Below are 17,303 nucleotides of genomic sequence, written 5' to 3'. Positions count from 1 at the left end.
ATAATATTTTTATTTTGTTATACATTTGTTAAAATGTAAAAAAAAATGTAATTAAAATATTATACAGAATCTCACTCAAGTGAGGGAAAATGAAATCCCTCCTTTTATCATGTCTCTAGCTTCTTGCTAGAGTTTGATTATGGTTTATTAATATACAACACCTTTAGCCGTTTATAAAAATTCACTATTAGGGTTTGAGCGACACCTTCACGTAAATGAATTGGCTTCATCAGGTACACCACCGTAACTATTGTGGGCTGTGATACAAGATCATTTTTTTGGCCGGTGAACCAGAAAAAGAAACCAAAGAGAGGGATTCAAGAAAGGGTTGGAAATAGGGTTCAGGTTTATCAGTATTTGGAAGAGGAGAGATCTTGTGTTCAAGTACCACAGATAAGGATTAAAAGAAATTTGTCGTTCAAAAAGAAAAAAAAAGATCCATCACATAGCTTTGAGAGTGCCCCTTCAACACCCCCCCCCCCCCCCCCCCCCTCCAACCGCTATTTTTTTGAAAACATCGATTTAGATCTGTTTCCAATATATTAATTTTAGTAGAGTCCACTCCACAATTTCAATGTAACACTTCAAGGGCTTCAATTTCATCTCGGTACATAAATTAAACTAGGCCCATTTTAGTTTCTAGCAGGCCCTAGAAGCCCACATTCCAGCAGCCCAACAATACCTATTCGGTACCTTCTTCGTACCTAAACCCACTAAAACCCTTTGCAGCCTTTCTTTCTTTCCGGTTTCAACTATCTTCGTCGGCTACATCTGCTATTCGACTCAACAATCTTCCTTTGGTAAGCCGCCAGTTGCATTGACAAAAGTTCAAATTATATTTGCCGTTAGTTATTGAAAACGGAAGCTTTATTTTTAGGTTAAATTGAAAGCTGTCAACACTCCTTACTGCAAAATAGAATTATTCCAGTCTTTTTTGGTTGAAATTTGCTTCGTTTTTGGATTTTCTTTCGCATATATGTGAAATTTATCTGTTTTGAAGTTGAAATTAGACTTAATTAGGGCTATTAATATGTTTCATTGAAAGTTTTATGGTTAGTTTCAGTTTAAATTGATTGTTTGTATCTGACTGTAAATAAATTATTGGGGTGTGGGTGTGTTAAAATCAGTGGTAGGTTGTTATGAATCATGATTCTGTTATTTCAGTTGTACTTAATTCACAACAAACATTGGCAATACAGGTAGTTCTTTTGTAAACCCTAAAGAATGATGGATTTAGAGTTTGCATTTGAACCTCCAAGTGATGAGGAAATCGATTATGACGATGTGAGCAGCGGTGGAGAAGACGAAGAAGAAGAAGAAGAAAACAGCGATGTAGAAGAAAAAATAAAAACTAAAAAGAAGACACAGTCTCCGTGGGACTTTTCTTCTTACACTGAATCGGTTGCTGAGGAACACGCTCGTAGAAGCACTACTTCTATTGATGAAAAAATTTCGAAGCTCATCCAACAGCGTGGTCATGCGGGAGTAATACCAGAAAAAGATGAGGTCGATGAGGATGGCTCTTCTGATTCTGAGCCAGACCGCCAGGTAAGCTGTGTGATTTATAATTTTTTGTGTACATAAAGTGATAAAGATCTATGCAACTAACTAGAAATAGATGTTTTAAATTATGCATCTTTGAAAGAAAAACTGCTAACGACGATAAGCTTAGTGACAAATAGATATCTTGTCAGAGTTTGTCAAATAAGTACTTGAGTTATATGACATGGATATTAAAATTGTGTGAATGAATGCAAACTGAATATCTTTCAGCTCAAAGTTCAAACACTTGCCACACCGACACTTAACAAGTAGAGGCAAACAGTTGTGTGTTTTATTAAATTTTCTGAATATATGACGGCTTTATGTTTCTGAAGAGATTTTTTAATTGCAAACTATTGGAAATGAATATAATTTCATCACTTTGTACTTCATGCTCCAAAGTATTGCGCTGCTTACTCATGGCAAGATAATGTGTTAGAAACTGGAAATTCGATTGATACAAACAAAAACAAGAACAGGATAGTGGGCCAATTCGAGAAGGCTAATCTCCGCTTCTAAGGTATAAAACCCTAATTTCAGATAAACAAAACAACGACCTAAAACTTGACAAATCTAGAAATATAAATACTAAAAATATGCCAGCAGTTTCTGCCCACGTCTCCACCTCCTTAATTCTCGACTAATCCCCTGTTTTCTTGGTCCTTTTTCCCGCCAATCAATTTTCCTCCGCCTCTTTTCCCCCCATCCAATCGCAACTGCTCTGACCCGATTTGACCTGACCCGGTTTGGCCTAACATCGGTTTCGTATCAATACTTCCTGCCGGGGAAAACAACTTGTCCTCAAGTTGGGTGACAATCAACTGAGCTGCTGGTCCAGAAGTGTGCTCCTCAAAGGGTTCGATAGCGAAGTGGTTAAATGTTGCGGATGGCTGCAGATTCGGTGGCAGTCCCATAAGCTTGTACTCCTTCCCATTGATAGTGAATTGTAGAAACATTTCCTTCCAGTTTGCTTGAACCGTGTTAAGCGTTGCACGCCATTGAATACCGAGTACCGCATCAGCTCCTCCCAAATCAAATGGGTGGAAGTCTTGTTTGATTTGTAGGTTCGCAATCTGCAGCACCAAATTCTTGCAAATCCGGTTGTATTCCAGGACATCACCATTCCCGATTTGGACTCCGAAAGGAGAGATGAAGTGGGTGACGAGGTTCAGGTTACTGACCAACTTATCTGAGATGAAATTGTGAGTGGACCCACTATCAATCAAAACTAAGATTTCAGCATTGTCTATATTGCCCCGAAGTTTCATGGTTGTTAGAGATGTCTGACCAAATAACGCGTGGAGGCTGATCTTAGCTAGTTTGTCGGTGCACTCCTGCTCGTTTTCAGCTGCTCCTTCCTCATTCGTGATCTCAAGGAGTTTGAACGTCCCCGTTTTACAACGATGTCCAGGGCCATATTTATCCCCACATCGAAAACATTCACCCTTGAGGTAACGGCTCTGTTTTTCTGCATCGGTGAGGTGGTTTTCAGTGGGTTTTTGGATGGGAACAACTTGGTTAACATTGCTTGAATAAGCTGGTCGTGGATCTGTTGTTGCTACGCCCGTAGACTTGATAGTTTTTCCTGATAAGGTGTGGCTGAGTTTGGACTCAAACTCGAGGGCAATGCTCATGGCCTTGTAAACCGTCCTTGGTTTATGAATTCTGACATCTGCCTTCGGTTCTTCTTTTAACCCATTCAAAAACACCCCTAGTAGACAGTGCTCGGGCCAGTTAGACACCCGAGAGGACCGTTTCGCGAATTCCTGTCTGTATTCTTGCACAGTACCGGTCTGCCTTACATTGCATAAGTGTTCATCCGGATTCTGAAACTCAGCAGGCCCAAAATTTTTATGAAGAGCATGGACCAGTTCATCCCAGAATTCAATCGCCTGATCTGTAGAAAGCCATGAGTAAAAATCAAGAGCATCACTTTCAAAATGCGTTGTAGCCACATCAATCTTCTCATCCTCAGGAATGTTGTAATACCGGAAATACTTCTCGGCCTTAAGGACCCACCCACGCGGATCTCCATCACTGAAAGTAGGAAAATCCATCTTGTTATGAGGTCTGAAGTGTCGATTATTGCTTCCAGAAGAATCTTCATCATCAAATCGGTTAAACCCCCCGCCAGTTTTTTCCTTCTTTTTGTCGCGTGCCTTGAGAGCAGCAACATCATTCTGTAGGGACTCCATAGAGGACGCGATGGCTGCCTAATTGGACAGCCACAGGGTCAGGGTTTGAAGGGTTAGGATCTGGATTCCCTCGTGTAGCAGGCATCTTCGATTTTGGATAATTGAAAGGGTGAAAGGGTTGAGTATCGGATTTCAGAAATTTCCGATGGAGTGAATGTTTCCCAGCAATGGAACCAAATGTTAGAAACTGGAAATTCGATTGATTCAAACAAAAACAAGAACAGGATAGTGGGCCAATTCGAGAAGGCTAATCTCCGCTTCTAAGGTATAAAACCCTAATTTCAGATAAACAAAACAACGACCTAAAACTTGATAAATCTAGAAATATAAATACTAAAAATATGCCAGCAGTTTCTGCCCACGTCTCCACCTCCTTAATTCTCGACTAATCCCCTGTTTTCTTGGTCCTTTTTCCCGCCAATCAATTTTCCTCCGCCTCTTTTCCCCCCATCCAATCGCAACTGCTCTGACCCGATTTGACCTGACCCGGTTTGGCCCAACATCGGTTTCGTATCATAATGCTTAGGGTATAGTTTCTATTATATATATTTTCTAAATGCTTCTCATTATTTACTGGTACTATTTGAACATAAGATCAACAATGATACCCACTGTTTTTAATAGCGAGCTTAGCGCCCACTATAGCGTTTAGCGTGGCGATTTGGCAATAGGTCGTAGTCTGATTTTGAAGCCGCCATAGCGTGAAAGTAGCGGGATTGTAGGTTTTTTTGTTTTAATGTAAATAGCGATAAAATATACCTATAAAATAGCGGATTTTAGTTTTTTTTTCCATAAAAACAGCGTATTTTGATAAAATATACACATAAAATATTTCTAAAATTTTCTAAAAACAGCGTCTTCTATATCGCTAAACATAAACTAGCGCCCGCTATTTCATTGCTATCGCTACGTAGTGTATAGGTAGCTTGTCACTATTGTTTACTATTCACTATTAACACCTATGGTGATACCTATTATGTCCTTAAAACAAGATAACTTATTATTGTGTTCATCAAATCAACCAAATATGTATATCATTTTTGGTCTGCCGTGGGGGTGATGCTGTTAGAATTTGGTATACCTTAATATTTATCAAATTGTTGAGTTGGTGAATGAGACTTAAAATTATCTTAATCTGTCATAAATTTGGCCTTTTTAGGAAGATTATAATCCTGAAGAAGAGGATGAGGCTCCTACCACAGCAAGTGGCGGAGATAATAGATCATTCTTTACGAAGGCAGATGGTGTTTCCTTTCATGCAAATTCTTTCATCGATCTCCACCTTTCTAGGCCACTGCTTCGGGCTTGTGAAGCCTTGGGATACACCAAACCAACTCCTATTCAGGTTTTGATAGTTTACTGCCACCTTTAATGAGATTTAATTGTTACATTCTTATGTTTGTATATATACACATATGTTAAATGTTAAGGTTTAATTTTATAGGCTGCGTGTATACCCTTGGCACTTACTGGACGTGACATATGTGGTAGTGCAGTAACAGGCTCTGGGAAGGTATGTTACAGAGTTTGCTCACTTCATTTTGTCAAGTGAATAATTGACTAATAATTAGAATATGGATATCCGCTCACTAATTTCTGTTATATACATAAAAGTTATGTCTTCGATTGAAGATGAATAAAATTTTGGTTCAAATTTGCAGACAGCTGCCTTTGCTTTGCCAACACTTGAGAGATTGTTGTTTCGTCCCAAACATAGACCTGCAATTAGGGTCCTTATTCTTACTCCTACAAGAGAGTTGGCAGTCCAGTAAGTTTTCAACTTGCGTTAATGTTTAACCTTATGTTTTCTTATTAATCTTGTTTGTCTTAGAAGTTAATATATATGATATTCGAAGTGTCACTAATTTTTAGATGCAAGGTAATTAGGGTGGAGGGTATGTTCAATCACTTTAGGGCGTTTGAGTTATTCTCTAGCCAATAATATCATGCCATGTCAAGTCCCCACTCCACATTTTGCACTCAATCACTGGCAATGGTTCAAACACATGGAGAGTGGTAAAGAATAAAAAAAATGTGATTGGTTGAAAGGGGTTGGGACCCACCATTAAACCCCCTCTCTCCTTCCCTCCACTTCCCCGCATCGGTGACTACTCACCGCACAAAAGAATCACCTCTCACCGATTTGGAGCCGGTTATCATTCACCGATCGGTGAATAATAGTCCCCGAAGGGTTCACCGAACCATACCGCCCACCCTTAGTGTTTAGTATCTTTATTATTTTGATTCACGTAATTAGTAATTGCAATTTCTATCCATTATTTTATGTACTGATCGATTTTGGTAATTATTTTATCTTATACAAATATGAGTCAATGTTAAAAATAAATAGTTAAAAACTAAATGATGGGTTGAAACTTGAAAGTTGATGTATGCAACCTTTTAAATGGTTTTTCTTATAGTATTTGTTAAAGTTTTATATCATCACATTTTTTATAATCATATTTAAGCTATTAATGTTTTATAAAAAATTAATAGAGAGACAAGGAAGTATTTGGTTAACTCTACCCTACATGGCCAGCTACAAAGTTAACAGTTTTTCACAAAACTTGCCCGTTTTGCCCCCCTCTACTTGTAACAGTTGTGCACTCTTTTGTTTAATGTTGAAGTTAGAATTTTATATATGATTGTGTTTTTGACTGATCAAACAGGATTCATAGCATGATTGGAAAACTTGCACAGTTTGTTACAGACATCAGATCTTGCCTTATTCTTGGAGGGCTTCCAGTGAAGGTATGCTTACTATGTCATACTTTCAGATCATTTCAGTTACCTACATCATTCTAGTGGTCACATAAAATTAGAAAAGAAATTAAAAAAAAAATTAATTGTAAACCGAACTATCCAATTTTTTATATCATAATTAAGAATAATCAGTATATTTAAAAACAAGGACTTACTAATCGGATAAGAATATGTCAACAGATACTTCAAGTTCAAATAGCATAATTGATTTTCTTAGAATTCTAAATGTAATTATTCCAAATATCTAATTTCTGTGAATTTTCTTCATAATGAATTCAAATTACTTGTCAGGCTCAAGAAGCAGCATTGAGATCCATGCCAGATATAGTGGTGGCCACCCCAGGACGTATAATCGATCATTTACGCAATTCTATGTCTGTAGATTTGGATGATCTTGCGGTTCTAATCCTTGATGAAGCAGACCGTCTTCTTGAACTTGGATTTGAAGCCGAGATTCGTGAACTGGTTAGACTTTGCCCCAAACGAAGACAGACTATGCTGTTTTCAGCTACTATGACTGAGCAAGTTGACGAGCTTATTAAATTGCTACTGAACAAACCATTGCGTCTTTCTGCTGACCCAACCACAAAGCGTCCGTCAACTTTAACAGAGGAGTACGTGCAATAGTTTTGTTTTATTTAGGACTTAGAGCTATTAATTTTCCGTAAGGAAAGTTATAAAAAATTGTCAATTTCTTTTCTTTCATTTACAGGGTTGTTAGAATACGGAGGGCGCGTGAAGGAAATCAAGAAGCTGTTCTTCTTGCATTGTGTTCTAAGACATTTACATCCAAAGTGATCATATTCAGGTAACTGTAAACATTAATTTGTTCAACACACTAACTAGTTTAATTATCAGAACCTGTTTGTTATCTTGTACCTACTCTTTGGACTGACATTTACGGTCCTAATGATAGTGGAACAAAACAAGCAGCACATAGGTTAAAGATTTTATTCGGTTTAGCTGGCTTTAAAGCTGCCGAGCTTCATGGAAATCTCACACAGGCACAGCGTTTAGATGTGAGTTTTGGTTCATTAAGCCTTTCTTCGTAAATAGAAGAAAACTTAAACAAGAAATTGATGTAGTAGCTTGTATAGTGACATTGTACCCTTGCTTTATAGGCATTGGAACTTTTCCGAAGGGAGGAAGTTGATTTTTTGATATCTACTAACGTTGCTGCTCGTGTAAGTGGCCACCTTTTCAATCTTCCTTTGTTTTTTTTATATGCTAGAAAATGCTAACGGTGAATATTAACCATTTAAATGGTTTGTACAGGGGCTTGATATTATCGGAGTTCAAACGGTTATCAACTTTGAGTGCCCACGTGACCTTACTAGGCAAGTTGTTATATTACTTATGTTTATTACTTACATAGTTATTAAAGGCGCATAGGCGTCACCTGGGGCTTAGGCGCAAAGCGCAAAAAAAGCGAGGGCCTGAGAAAAATAAAGCGCATAATGAAAAAAAATATTAAAAATATATTATGTATTAGAAAAAAAAATACTATTTTTCAAATAAAATAAACAAAATCTATTATATAACACTTTATATCATCTATTTAGTACCAAAAGTTCTAAAATATTAGTGTATTAGTGTAGACAAGTAGTTTTCCTCAGATAAAAAGTTGAAATCTTGCTAGAATCATGTCGGAATTTAGAGAATTTGGCCGGAATGTGTGCTTGAACCATCAACTCGAGAATTAAAGCGTAGTTTCCTCGACTTAAAGCGCAACTGCCTCGCCTCGCCTGAAAAATGGGCCTAGGCGCAAGAGGCGATGGCTTTTAACAACTATGATTACTTAACATAAATATGCTGCTTTTGATGTTTTTATATTCATCTTATGTTATGTGTGGATGAATATTTATTTATATAGCTATGTTCATCGAGTGGGTCGGACTGCTAGAGCTGGTAGAGCAGGCTATGCTGTTACTTTTGTCACTGATAATGACCGGTCTCTCCTAAAAGCTATTGTGAGTACCCTTATATGCTTTAGCATCGATTTTATATTTATTTTGTCTTTTTCTGTCTGTCTCAATATTTTTATGTATTTGGTTTTTATTTATTACAGGTAAAAAGAGCTGGTTCGAAGCTTAAGAGTCGTGTTGTTGCCGAGCCGTCAATAACCAAATGGAGCCAGATAATTGAGCAAATGGAAGATCAAGTAGCAGAAATTCTTAGAGAGGAGAGGTTCATATCATCTTTAATTAGCAATTTTCGTAGTTATATTCAATGTATGCCATTAACAATCGTAATTTGTAACGTGTAAACGTTGATCCAGGGAAGAAATGGCCCTAAGAAAGGCTGAAATGGAGGCAGACAAGGTATTTGCGTTTTTTCTATGTTTTTTGTAGATGTGTATTCAACGCTTATCTACTGGAGAATATCTATTGTATTTGATATTTCTATAATATTTGTGTTTGCAGGCAGAGAATATGATTACACACAGGGATGAAATATTTTCTCGTCCCAAGAGGACTTGGTTTGTTTCAGAGAAGGAGAAAAAACTTGTCGCTAATGCTGGAAAGGTGATATTTTCACTTATATCCAACTTTATCCTACTATTTTGTCCCCGAATTAATTGTGGTTTGGCTATTTACTCTTTCGTTCTCAGGAGGCCGAAAAAGGTTCTAAAAAGAAGATGATGAGTGCTGAAGAAGCTGAAGAGCGTAAGAAGAAAGAAAAGAAAAAGAGAGAGCATGAGGTGCTTATGTTTCCCGCTTTAACTAGTTTGAAAAAAAAAACTAAATAAAGATAGTAAGAAATTGAAACCAGATATTTTGAAGAGTTAATTACTTTTTTCGTCCCTGTGGTTTGTCAAAAATCACTATTTCAGCCCTTTAGTTTAAAAATTACGATTTCAGTCCCTGTGGTTTCACTTTCGTAACCATTTCAGTCCACCTCGTAACCATTTCAGTCCCTATACTTACAGAATAAATGGATAGAAATGGTTACGAAAGTGAAACCACATGGACTGAAATAGTTACGAAAGTGAAACCACAGGGACTGAAATCACAATTTTTAAACTAATGGACTGAAATAGTAATTTTTGACAAACCAAAGGGACGAAAACAGTAATTAACTCTATTTTGAAAAAAAATTGTACTAATGATTATTTACTTTTTGTGGCAGAGAAATCTTCCTCGAAAGAAAAGAAGGAAGCTTGAAGCATCTAGAGAAATGCTGGAAGATGAAGCAGAAAATGAGGTATATGCTAAACCGTTTTTTTTTTTTACTTCTGGTTTTTATGATCGATGAAACACGCATGAATATACTTGTGTAGAGAGTTTACTAATACTGTCGTATCATATTCAGGGTAACAATAGAAACAAGAAAGAGAAATCCGGTATATCTCTAGTTGATTTGGCTTATAGACGTGCAAAAGCAGCAAAGGGTGCTAAAAAAGCAGCTGATGCCGGGAAGGCCGTGAGGAGCAGTAAGAAAGGACTAAAGAAGTCTTCTTCTTCTCATTCAAGTAAATCGAGACCAGAAGAAATGAAGGAACTTTTTCAAAGCGATATGAGTGAAAAGAAGCAAAAAAGAAGCGGCTCCGTTGGCAAGAAGTCTTCATTTAAGAGCAAGTCAAGGTATTTACTTTACTATAACAGGAGAGATATGAGAACCACTTTATAGCCCTTTGATCATATTTTAGTTATGTAGTGGTTCTCGTTTGAACTCATCTAATAACAAAAGCGGCTCAGTTATACTGGTTTAGTTTTTGTGTTTGATTTCGTCTTTTAAATGGTGTGTTACAGGTACAAGCGAAGGTAGTAGTGTTAATTGAGATGAGAAGAAACTCATTTGTGGTCGTACAAGTTTTGGGTATCAACTGCGGTCTTGATCCACAGTTGCTATAATGTAGTTTTATTTGAGATGATCTTTATTGCACACTTGAGATACTGCTAAAGGAACTGTTTTTCTACCTACAATTTTGATTAAAAGAATGATTTAATGTTCTTATTAAAAGAAGGGTTTGGTTCGATGCTTGCCGGTTTTAACAAAACTTCATAGCTCGAATCGTGAACTACAAATAAGTTTTTATGTTTCAATATCATTAGTGTCTAATAAGTTTTTAAAAATGTTAAGATGGTTAATTAATACTATAAAATATAAATAACCTTAAAGTCCAAAATAAAAATATCATAGAGGGTAAATACTCGTTTTGGTTGACTGGTTTTAAGATCAAATCGTTGGTCTGTTAATTTGGTTTTATCAAATTGTATTCTTCCATTCAAATAGATTCAAGTTTTAATGTTTGTAAAAAATGATAATTTAGTCGGTATTCTTTGGTTATCACTTTATTATAGATGAAGTTATATTCATTAACTTGATTACATTTAATGTAAACAGTACCCCATGTTGTGGTGGGGGCGTGAAACCGTGCAAGTAGCTCTAATGTTATATACCACCGTGAGTGACCATCAACACCAGAAAGGTTAGTGTCTAAAAAGAAATAATCAAACGAAATATAAAACCAAACGAAAAGTAGATGATGAAACAATGTTGAACCATACACTCTAAATGTAAAACATAGAAAACAATAACTAAGTTGATCTAGAATCGCACGCTGCGACAGGGTGTTAAACAGGAAAACTACGTATAAAAACATTGAATCATACACGCATGTTATAAGTTATAACATGTTAAGTAGCAAAATTTGACCAAAACGTAACACAAAAAATCTGTATGGGGTTAAAACTGATTGGTTAAAATGTTAAAAATATAAAAATATGGGGTTAAGAGTAAAAAAAATTAAAGATAAAAAAGAAAAAAAAATAAAAACCAAAAGTGGGTACAACCCAACAAACATATGAGTAACCCCTTATTCGTACAAATGTTAATTTATACGTGAGATTTATTGTTGAAAGTAAAAGAAATTAAAGATAAAAAACCCAAATATAAGTACAATCCATCAAACATATGGGTACAATCCTTCATGCCTACAAATGTTACAAATTCACATTATATAAATTTATACATACGAAAACCAGTATATAAATATTTGTGTTAGTCGTGCAAACACACTTTAACTTAACCATTTATTGTTTGTTAATTGATCTTCTTAATATAAAATACCGTGCAATATTTTTTTTGTTAACTTTAATCATAAAAGTTTTTTTTACCCCTTCGCAAGAAGCTAGGCCGGGCCAAGCAAAACACAATTTTACATTTAAAACGAAAAATCACACCCATCCGTCCATGAAATATGTTTTAGTGATCTATTTCTAATCCAAATAAAAGCCAACCCCTTTATGATTTCCTAATTTTTTGGATGGCCACTGTTTCATTCGAAAATACACGACTTCATTCCTTACCATTCATAAACACCAAAATGCTATAACAATAATGTCATGAAAGATTTTGTCGAGCTCTAACAAGTCTCGGGTTGAAAAAGCAAAAATCTGCGGGGCACGTCACCATAATTGTTGTGTTTATATTAGATGTAAATATCACGAAAATAAAACAAAAAAAAAAAATCATTGTCACGTAATTAAGAGCATTCACATCATGTCCACCAAATTATGTGAGAAAGTCCTCCTCCTCCGTGTTATAGAGATAGTGGTTATGAGGAGTTGTGAGTGGAGAGAGAGAATATTATCGTTCACATGTACATGAAAAAGCTCTGTTCATCTAGGTAGTGTTTGGTATGCAGGAATGAGATGCGTTATGGAATAGATCATTATGATGGAACGAAGAAAATGGCGTTTGATTGGTCAATGGAATGGAATCACTCATTACATAAGTCATTCCATTCCCTCAAAACCATTTCATCCTTTCCCCATGTTTTTTTTCATTCCATCCTCTCCTGCACCCTTCATTAACAACAACACAAGCGACCAGTGGCGGATCTTGCCCGTTGAACATGTCAGGGCCGAAAGACATGGGCACTAAAAAAAGCCCGGACAAGCCCGGGCCAAACATAGTATATATAAAAAATTTCGATCGAAATGCGGAAAATTAGCACTACGCCCGGAAAACTTGCCCGGGCCGTGGCCCTGCCACGGCTCTTCTAAGAACCACCCCTGCAAGCGACCACCGTCGTCACCACCCACCATCACCACACACTGTTGTCACCACCCACAAGTCGCCGCCACCCGCTACCCCGACAGCCACCGCCGCCGCCACCCATTGCCACCGTTGCCACCCACCACCGACTTCGCCGCCACCAACCACCACCGACGCCCATCGTTGCCACCCGCCGCCGCCACCAACCACCACTGACGCCCACCGATCCTACGTGTGACCACCGCCACCATCCGCCGCCACCGCCACCCACTACCACCACCGCCGCCGTCACCACCCACCGCCTTTGCCGCCACCAACTACCACCACCGCCACCCACCTGTCGTCGTTGCCACCCGCCGCCACCTCCGCCCCTACCAACCACCGCCGCCGTCATTACCTACTCGTCACCGCCACCAGCGTCACTTGCCGCCGCCGCCACCACCCACCTCTGCCACCACCACCGGTCACCGCCGATTTTATTCCTTCATTTTTTCTTGCTTACCAAACAATACACTATAATAAAACGTAATGATAAAATAATAAAAAATAAAATATTATTAGAAAAATAGTGATTTGTAGTGTAATCGACTAACAGTGGGGGACAGGAAGTGAATACTGTGAGAAGCTTAAAAATCCCTAATCTCCATTTATTTTATCAGCTCGCCTTGTGGGTTCAGCGATCCGACTTCGTTGGTAAGTTTCTTTGGTTGTTTACAGTAATGAAATCAGTTGACTTGTGCTGTAATAATATATTGGTGATTAGGTTACAATCTTTGCTTTTGATAGAGTAATCGAAGATTCTGGAATTCTAATTTAGGTCTTATATTGGAATTGGAGTGGTTTTGTTTCTTCAAAGCATGTTCCTTAGGTTACAATTTAACGCAAAAGCATATATATGTATGTATGTTCAATATGATACAAGTAATGAAATCGAGCTGACCTGAGAGGCAAAGGCATAACTGTAGATATCAAGCTTTGTTAAATGAGCTTTTAAGTAAATATGACAGTGGGCTTCTTTGTGACTTTCTCTGCACATAACTTCTTTGACATTTTGACCCCCTGCTGCCTTAAGAACAAATAGGATATAAGATTACAATTTCGACGGTAATGAAGACGCAACTTATAATTTTTCTAGATAGTTACAGGGCAGACAAAGTTTTGATTGCAGTTCTCATGCGTTGTCCGTATAAATAAGGTTATAAATCCTTAGGTTATAGCTTAGACGTTGACGAAGGCCCGACCTGCCCATATTACACAACACTTGCTATATACATAACTATTGCTTGTCTTTTTGACCTTTGATCACCAATTTTACCCATGACTTACAAGATTGATAGCCTTTTCTTATCATTTTGACTCGTGATCTTATCCAACACGCCTGTTGGCTATCTACCCGGACTTGCAACATATATAACTTTTGCTAATTGCTTGCCATTTTGACCTTTTCGAACCTGGCCCACCCAACAAGTGTTAGATATTTTAGTGTAATCGGGATTGACTTGGTGATCAAAGCGAATAATAATACACATCAAGCAAGTTAGGAGGTGCGGGAGTGCATGCTTGTTTGAGTTATTATAATTCGAAGTGTACGGGTACGGGCGGAGCCCGTACTCTACGGGGGTTCCAAGGGAGCAACGCCCCCTTGGCGGGGGTCCGGGGGCAGTGCCCTTGGGAGCAGGGTCCAAGGGGCAGAGCCCCTGGCTGGGGTCGAGCTGGAAAATACCATAATCTCGAAACATCAAAATTATGGCAGCTTTGTGGCAGTTGTGTCTTAAAAATTGAGATAACTGCCTAATGGCAGATTGGCAGTTAATCATCCCCAACCCCAAATTCGTAGACAGGTTTTGATTATTTTTTCTTCTGGTTCAGGTTCAGACAATTTTCGCATACACACATAACCCTGGTTCAATTTCTCGAAAATCAGACTAATATTCCAAACACCAACTTAGTGACGTTTGTTTTGTTTCTGTTGGCAGTGATGGCCGAAGAATCAGGAATGTTTACAGTACAACAAACCGTAGGTACTGTTTTATGCTGCAAATGTGGCATCTTAATCCCCCCGAATGCTGCCAATATGTGCGTCAACTGTCTTCGTTCTGAAGTAGACATAACAGAAGGACTACAAAAGCATGTTATCATCATTCACTGCGCAGAATGCGATCGCTACTTGCAGCCACCAAGAACTTGGATCAAAGCCCAGTTTGAATCTAAACAACTCTTAACTTTCTGCGTCAAAAGAATAAAGAATCTGAATAAAGTAAGATTAGTTCACTCAGAATTCATCTGGACCGAACCTCACTCCAAGAGACTTAAAGTCAAACTCAAGGTTCAAAAAGAAGTTCTCAACGGTGCGGTAATCGAGCAAGCGTGTATGGTCGAGTATGTGGTCCAAGATCAGATGTGTGAGTCGTGTTCTCGGGTTCAAACCAACCCGGATCAATGGGTGGCTGCGGTCCAGCTAAGACAACACGTTTCTCACAGACGAACTTTCTTTTATTTAGAGCAACTTATTCTCAAACATAATGCAGCTGTCAGAGCTATCAGAATTAAACAAACAGATCACGGGCTTGATTTCTTTTTTGCTAACCGTATTCACGCGGTCAAGTTCATAGAGTTTATTCAGAAAGTTGTCCCGATTAAGAGCCGCCATGATAAGCAACTTGTGTCCCACGATATTAAAAGCAATAACTACAACTACAAGTTCACTTTTTCTGTCGAAATTTGCCCGATTTGCCGTGAGGATCTTGTTTGTCTCCCTCCGAAGCTTGCAGCTAGTCTTGGAAACCTCGGGCCGCTCGTCGTTTGTACGAAAATCAGCAACAATATTGCTTTACTTGATCCGTTAACTCTGAGGCATTGTTTTCTTGACGCCGAGCAATACTGGAGGGCACCATTTACTTCACTTCTTTCGTCTAAAAAGCTTGTGGAATATGTAGTGCTGGATGTCGATCCGATCCCTTCTGAAGTCAATATTGGCGGGTCAAAGTATGTGATGGCTGACGCACAGGTGGCGCGAGTTTCTGATTTTGGGAAGAACGATACCATGTTCTTTGTAAGGACTCATTTAGGACATCTTTTAAACGCTGGTGATTATGCTCTTGGTTATGATTTAAATGCTGCTAACAATAACGACATGGAAATCGACAAGTATAAAAGTCTTGTGATCCCGGAAGTTATTTTAGTTAAGAAAAGTTACGAAGAAATGAGGCAGAAGACGCGCGGAAAGCCTCGTTCTTGGGTGATTAAATCGATTGTCAAGGAGGTTGATGTGAGTGAAACTCGGGGTAGAGTAGATGAAGAAAAGATGATCGACGAATATGAACAGTTCTTGAGGGATATTGAAGAGTACCCGGATATGAGATTTAATATTTCGTTGTACCGAAACAAAGAGTATCAGGCGTCAGAAATGGCTGATGTGACTGATGGTGAAGAGGCGCCTTCTGTGCCGTTAGAGGAACTACTTGATGATCTTAAAATAAGTAATGAAGATGTTGTTGATGACGATGGTGATGATGATGATGATGATGATGTTGATGAAGGGGTATGATGGAGTAATTTCATTTGGTATGAAACCTGCTGCTTCTTTTGAGTGTTCTGATATTGGATGTTGATTTGCTTTTTAGTGTGAAAATTTATATGTTTTCGCCAGTTTTGAGATCATGTTTAGATTTTAATCCAAGAGTAAAGGTTCTGTTTTCTACTTTTATGTGGAATTCTTGTCATGGGGTAATGATAGAGGTGTACGAAATCCGGTTTGGTCACAAACCTGTCCAGTTTTAAACCGGCCTGTTTTTTTGTGTGTGTGTGGGCTCAAACCAGTTCGGGTTAAGAACCTTTTTTTTCAGGCATTCAAACCGGTTTGGGCTGCACCAGTAATTTTGAAAAAAACCAAACTTGTTCAAACTGGTAGGCCGGGTTGGGCCCAAACCAGTTATTTTACTAGGGTCGGGTCGGGTCGGCTCAATTTGTCGTGGGCCCGGAACTAGTTTTTTTTACACCTCTAGTAAACGAGCGCATCATAGTTAGTTGGGCTCATTAATTATTTATAGTAGGGGTGTTCAAAAAACTCGTGCCTCGCAGCTCGCTCGAAAAAAACTCGAAGAAAGCTCGGCTCGAAATTGGCTCGATTGTAAACGAGCCAGCTCGGCTCGGCTCGCTTTGTAAACGAGCCGAGCTCGAGCTTGGCCTGGCTCGGCTCGTGAGCTGGCTCGATAAGGTTTACATCCTTCATTTTTTTTGTCCCACATCGCTTACAAAACAAAAACTAAGGGAGTATCTCTCCTATAAAAGAAGGTAAAAGACAATGTATAAAGTGAATTAGCTATTTATACTTGCATATTTAGTCATATGGTTAAATTAAATGGCAATTATGGCCCTTAGTCTATGAAGAAATTCATTTTTAAGGGCTTTTTAAGTAGTAAATTTTGCAGTTTTTTGTTAGTTCGAGCTAGATCGAGTCGAGCCGAGCTAGCTCGAATTCTAATCGAGTCGAGCTCGAGCCTCAAATCTCAGCTCGATTTGAAATTCGAGCTCGAGATGGGTCTAGCTCGGCTTGGCTCGACTCGGCTCGTTTACAGCCCTAATTTATAGTTATTTAATCATTTTACTTGTATAATATTTATTACGTAACATGTTGATTAAGCTTGGGTTTGAGTTTTTTTTCCCTTTCAAAAGAGCTCCAATTTACGCTCAAACTCGTGTAAGATAGGTTCGATTTGAGCTTTTAACAAGTTGATACCAGGTAGTTCACATGAAGTTCGACTCGTTCTTATCTTTTAAGTTGTATTGAGTCTTAAGTAA

At 38.3% G+C, this 17,303-nt stretch overlaps 3 protein-coding genes across 3 annotated transcripts; 2 read left to right on the top strand and 1 right to left on the bottom strand.

Moving 5' to 3' along the window:
- The first annotated feature begins 689 nt into the window (after nt 1-689).
- Nucleotides 690-10,455, top strand: LOC110915214 (DEAD-box ATP-dependent RNA helicase 28). The gene is made up of 19 exons (XM_022159878.2): nt 690-800; nt 1,200-1,548; nt 4,897-5,082; nt 5,182-5,250; nt 5,399-5,505; nt 6,407-6,488; nt 6,792-7,114; nt 7,213-7,308; nt 7,417-7,519; nt 7,622-7,684; nt 7,776-7,837; nt 8,374-8,470; nt 8,569-8,687; nt 8,779-8,821; nt 8,924-9,025; nt 9,112-9,201; nt 9,630-9,704; nt 9,813-10,084; nt 10,253-10,455. The coding sequence occupies exons 2-19, from the start codon at nt 1,225-1,227 to the stop codon at nt 10,266-10,268; spliced, it is 2,229 nt and encodes a 742-aa protein (XP_022015570.1). The 5' UTR covers nt 690-800; nt 1,200-1,224; the 3' UTR covers nt 10,269-10,455.
- A 2,097-nt stretch (nt 10,456-12,552) lies between these two features.
- On the bottom strand, nt 12,553-12,897 carry LOC110920310 (protein FAM98B-like). The gene has a single exon (XM_022164527.1). It carries the CDS (start codon nt 12,895-12,897, stop codon nt 12,553-12,555), a length of 345 nt encoding a protein of 114 aa, XP_022020219.1.
- A 190-nt stretch (nt 12,898-13,087) lies between these two features.
- On the top strand, nt 13,088-16,209 carry LOC110915212 (60S ribosomal export protein NMD3-like). Its single transcript, XM_035977685.1, has 2 exons — nt 13,088-13,196; nt 14,480-16,209. The coding sequence occupies exon 2, from the start codon at nt 14,482-14,484 to the stop codon at nt 16,048-16,050; it is 1,569 nt and encodes a 522-aa protein (XP_035833578.1). The 5' UTR covers nt 13,088-13,196; nt 14,480-14,481; the 3' UTR covers nt 16,051-16,209.
- Nucleotides 16,210-17,303: the final 1,094 nt, after the last annotated feature.

This window comes from Helianthus annuus, chromosome 9 (genome assembly GCF_002127325.2).
Source record: "Helianthus annuus cultivar XRQ/B chromosome 9, HanXRQr2.0-SUNRISE, whole genome shotgun sequence".
NCBI classification, from domain to species: Eukaryota; Viridiplantae; Streptophyta; class Magnoliopsida; order Asterales; family Asteraceae; genus Helianthus; species Helianthus annuus.
This window is presented reverse-complemented; position numbering and strand designations above follow the sequence as displayed.

Excerpts from the sequence above, each read along its gene's own strand:
- LOC110915212 (XM_035977685.1), top strand. The coding sequence starts at position 14,482 with ATGGCCGAAGAATCAGGAATGTTTACAGTACAACAAACCGTAGGTACT.
- LOC110915214 (XM_022159878.2), top strand. The coding sequence starts at position 1,225 with ATGATGGATTTAGAGTTTGCATTTGAACCTCCAAGTGATGAGGAAATC. Across the intron at positions 5,083-5,181 it reads CCAAACCAACTCCTATTCAG|GCTGCGTGTATACCCTTGGC; the intron begins GTTTTGATAGTT and ends TTAATTTTATAG. Across the intron at positions 8,471-8,568 it reads GGTCTCTCCTAAAAGCTATT|GTAAAAAGAGCTGGTTCGAA; the intron begins GTGAGTACCCTT and ends TATTTATTACAG.
- LOC110920310 (XM_022164527.1), bottom strand. The coding sequence starts at position 12,897 with ATGACGGCGGCGGTGGTTGGTAGGGGCGGAGGTGGCGGCGGGTGGCAA.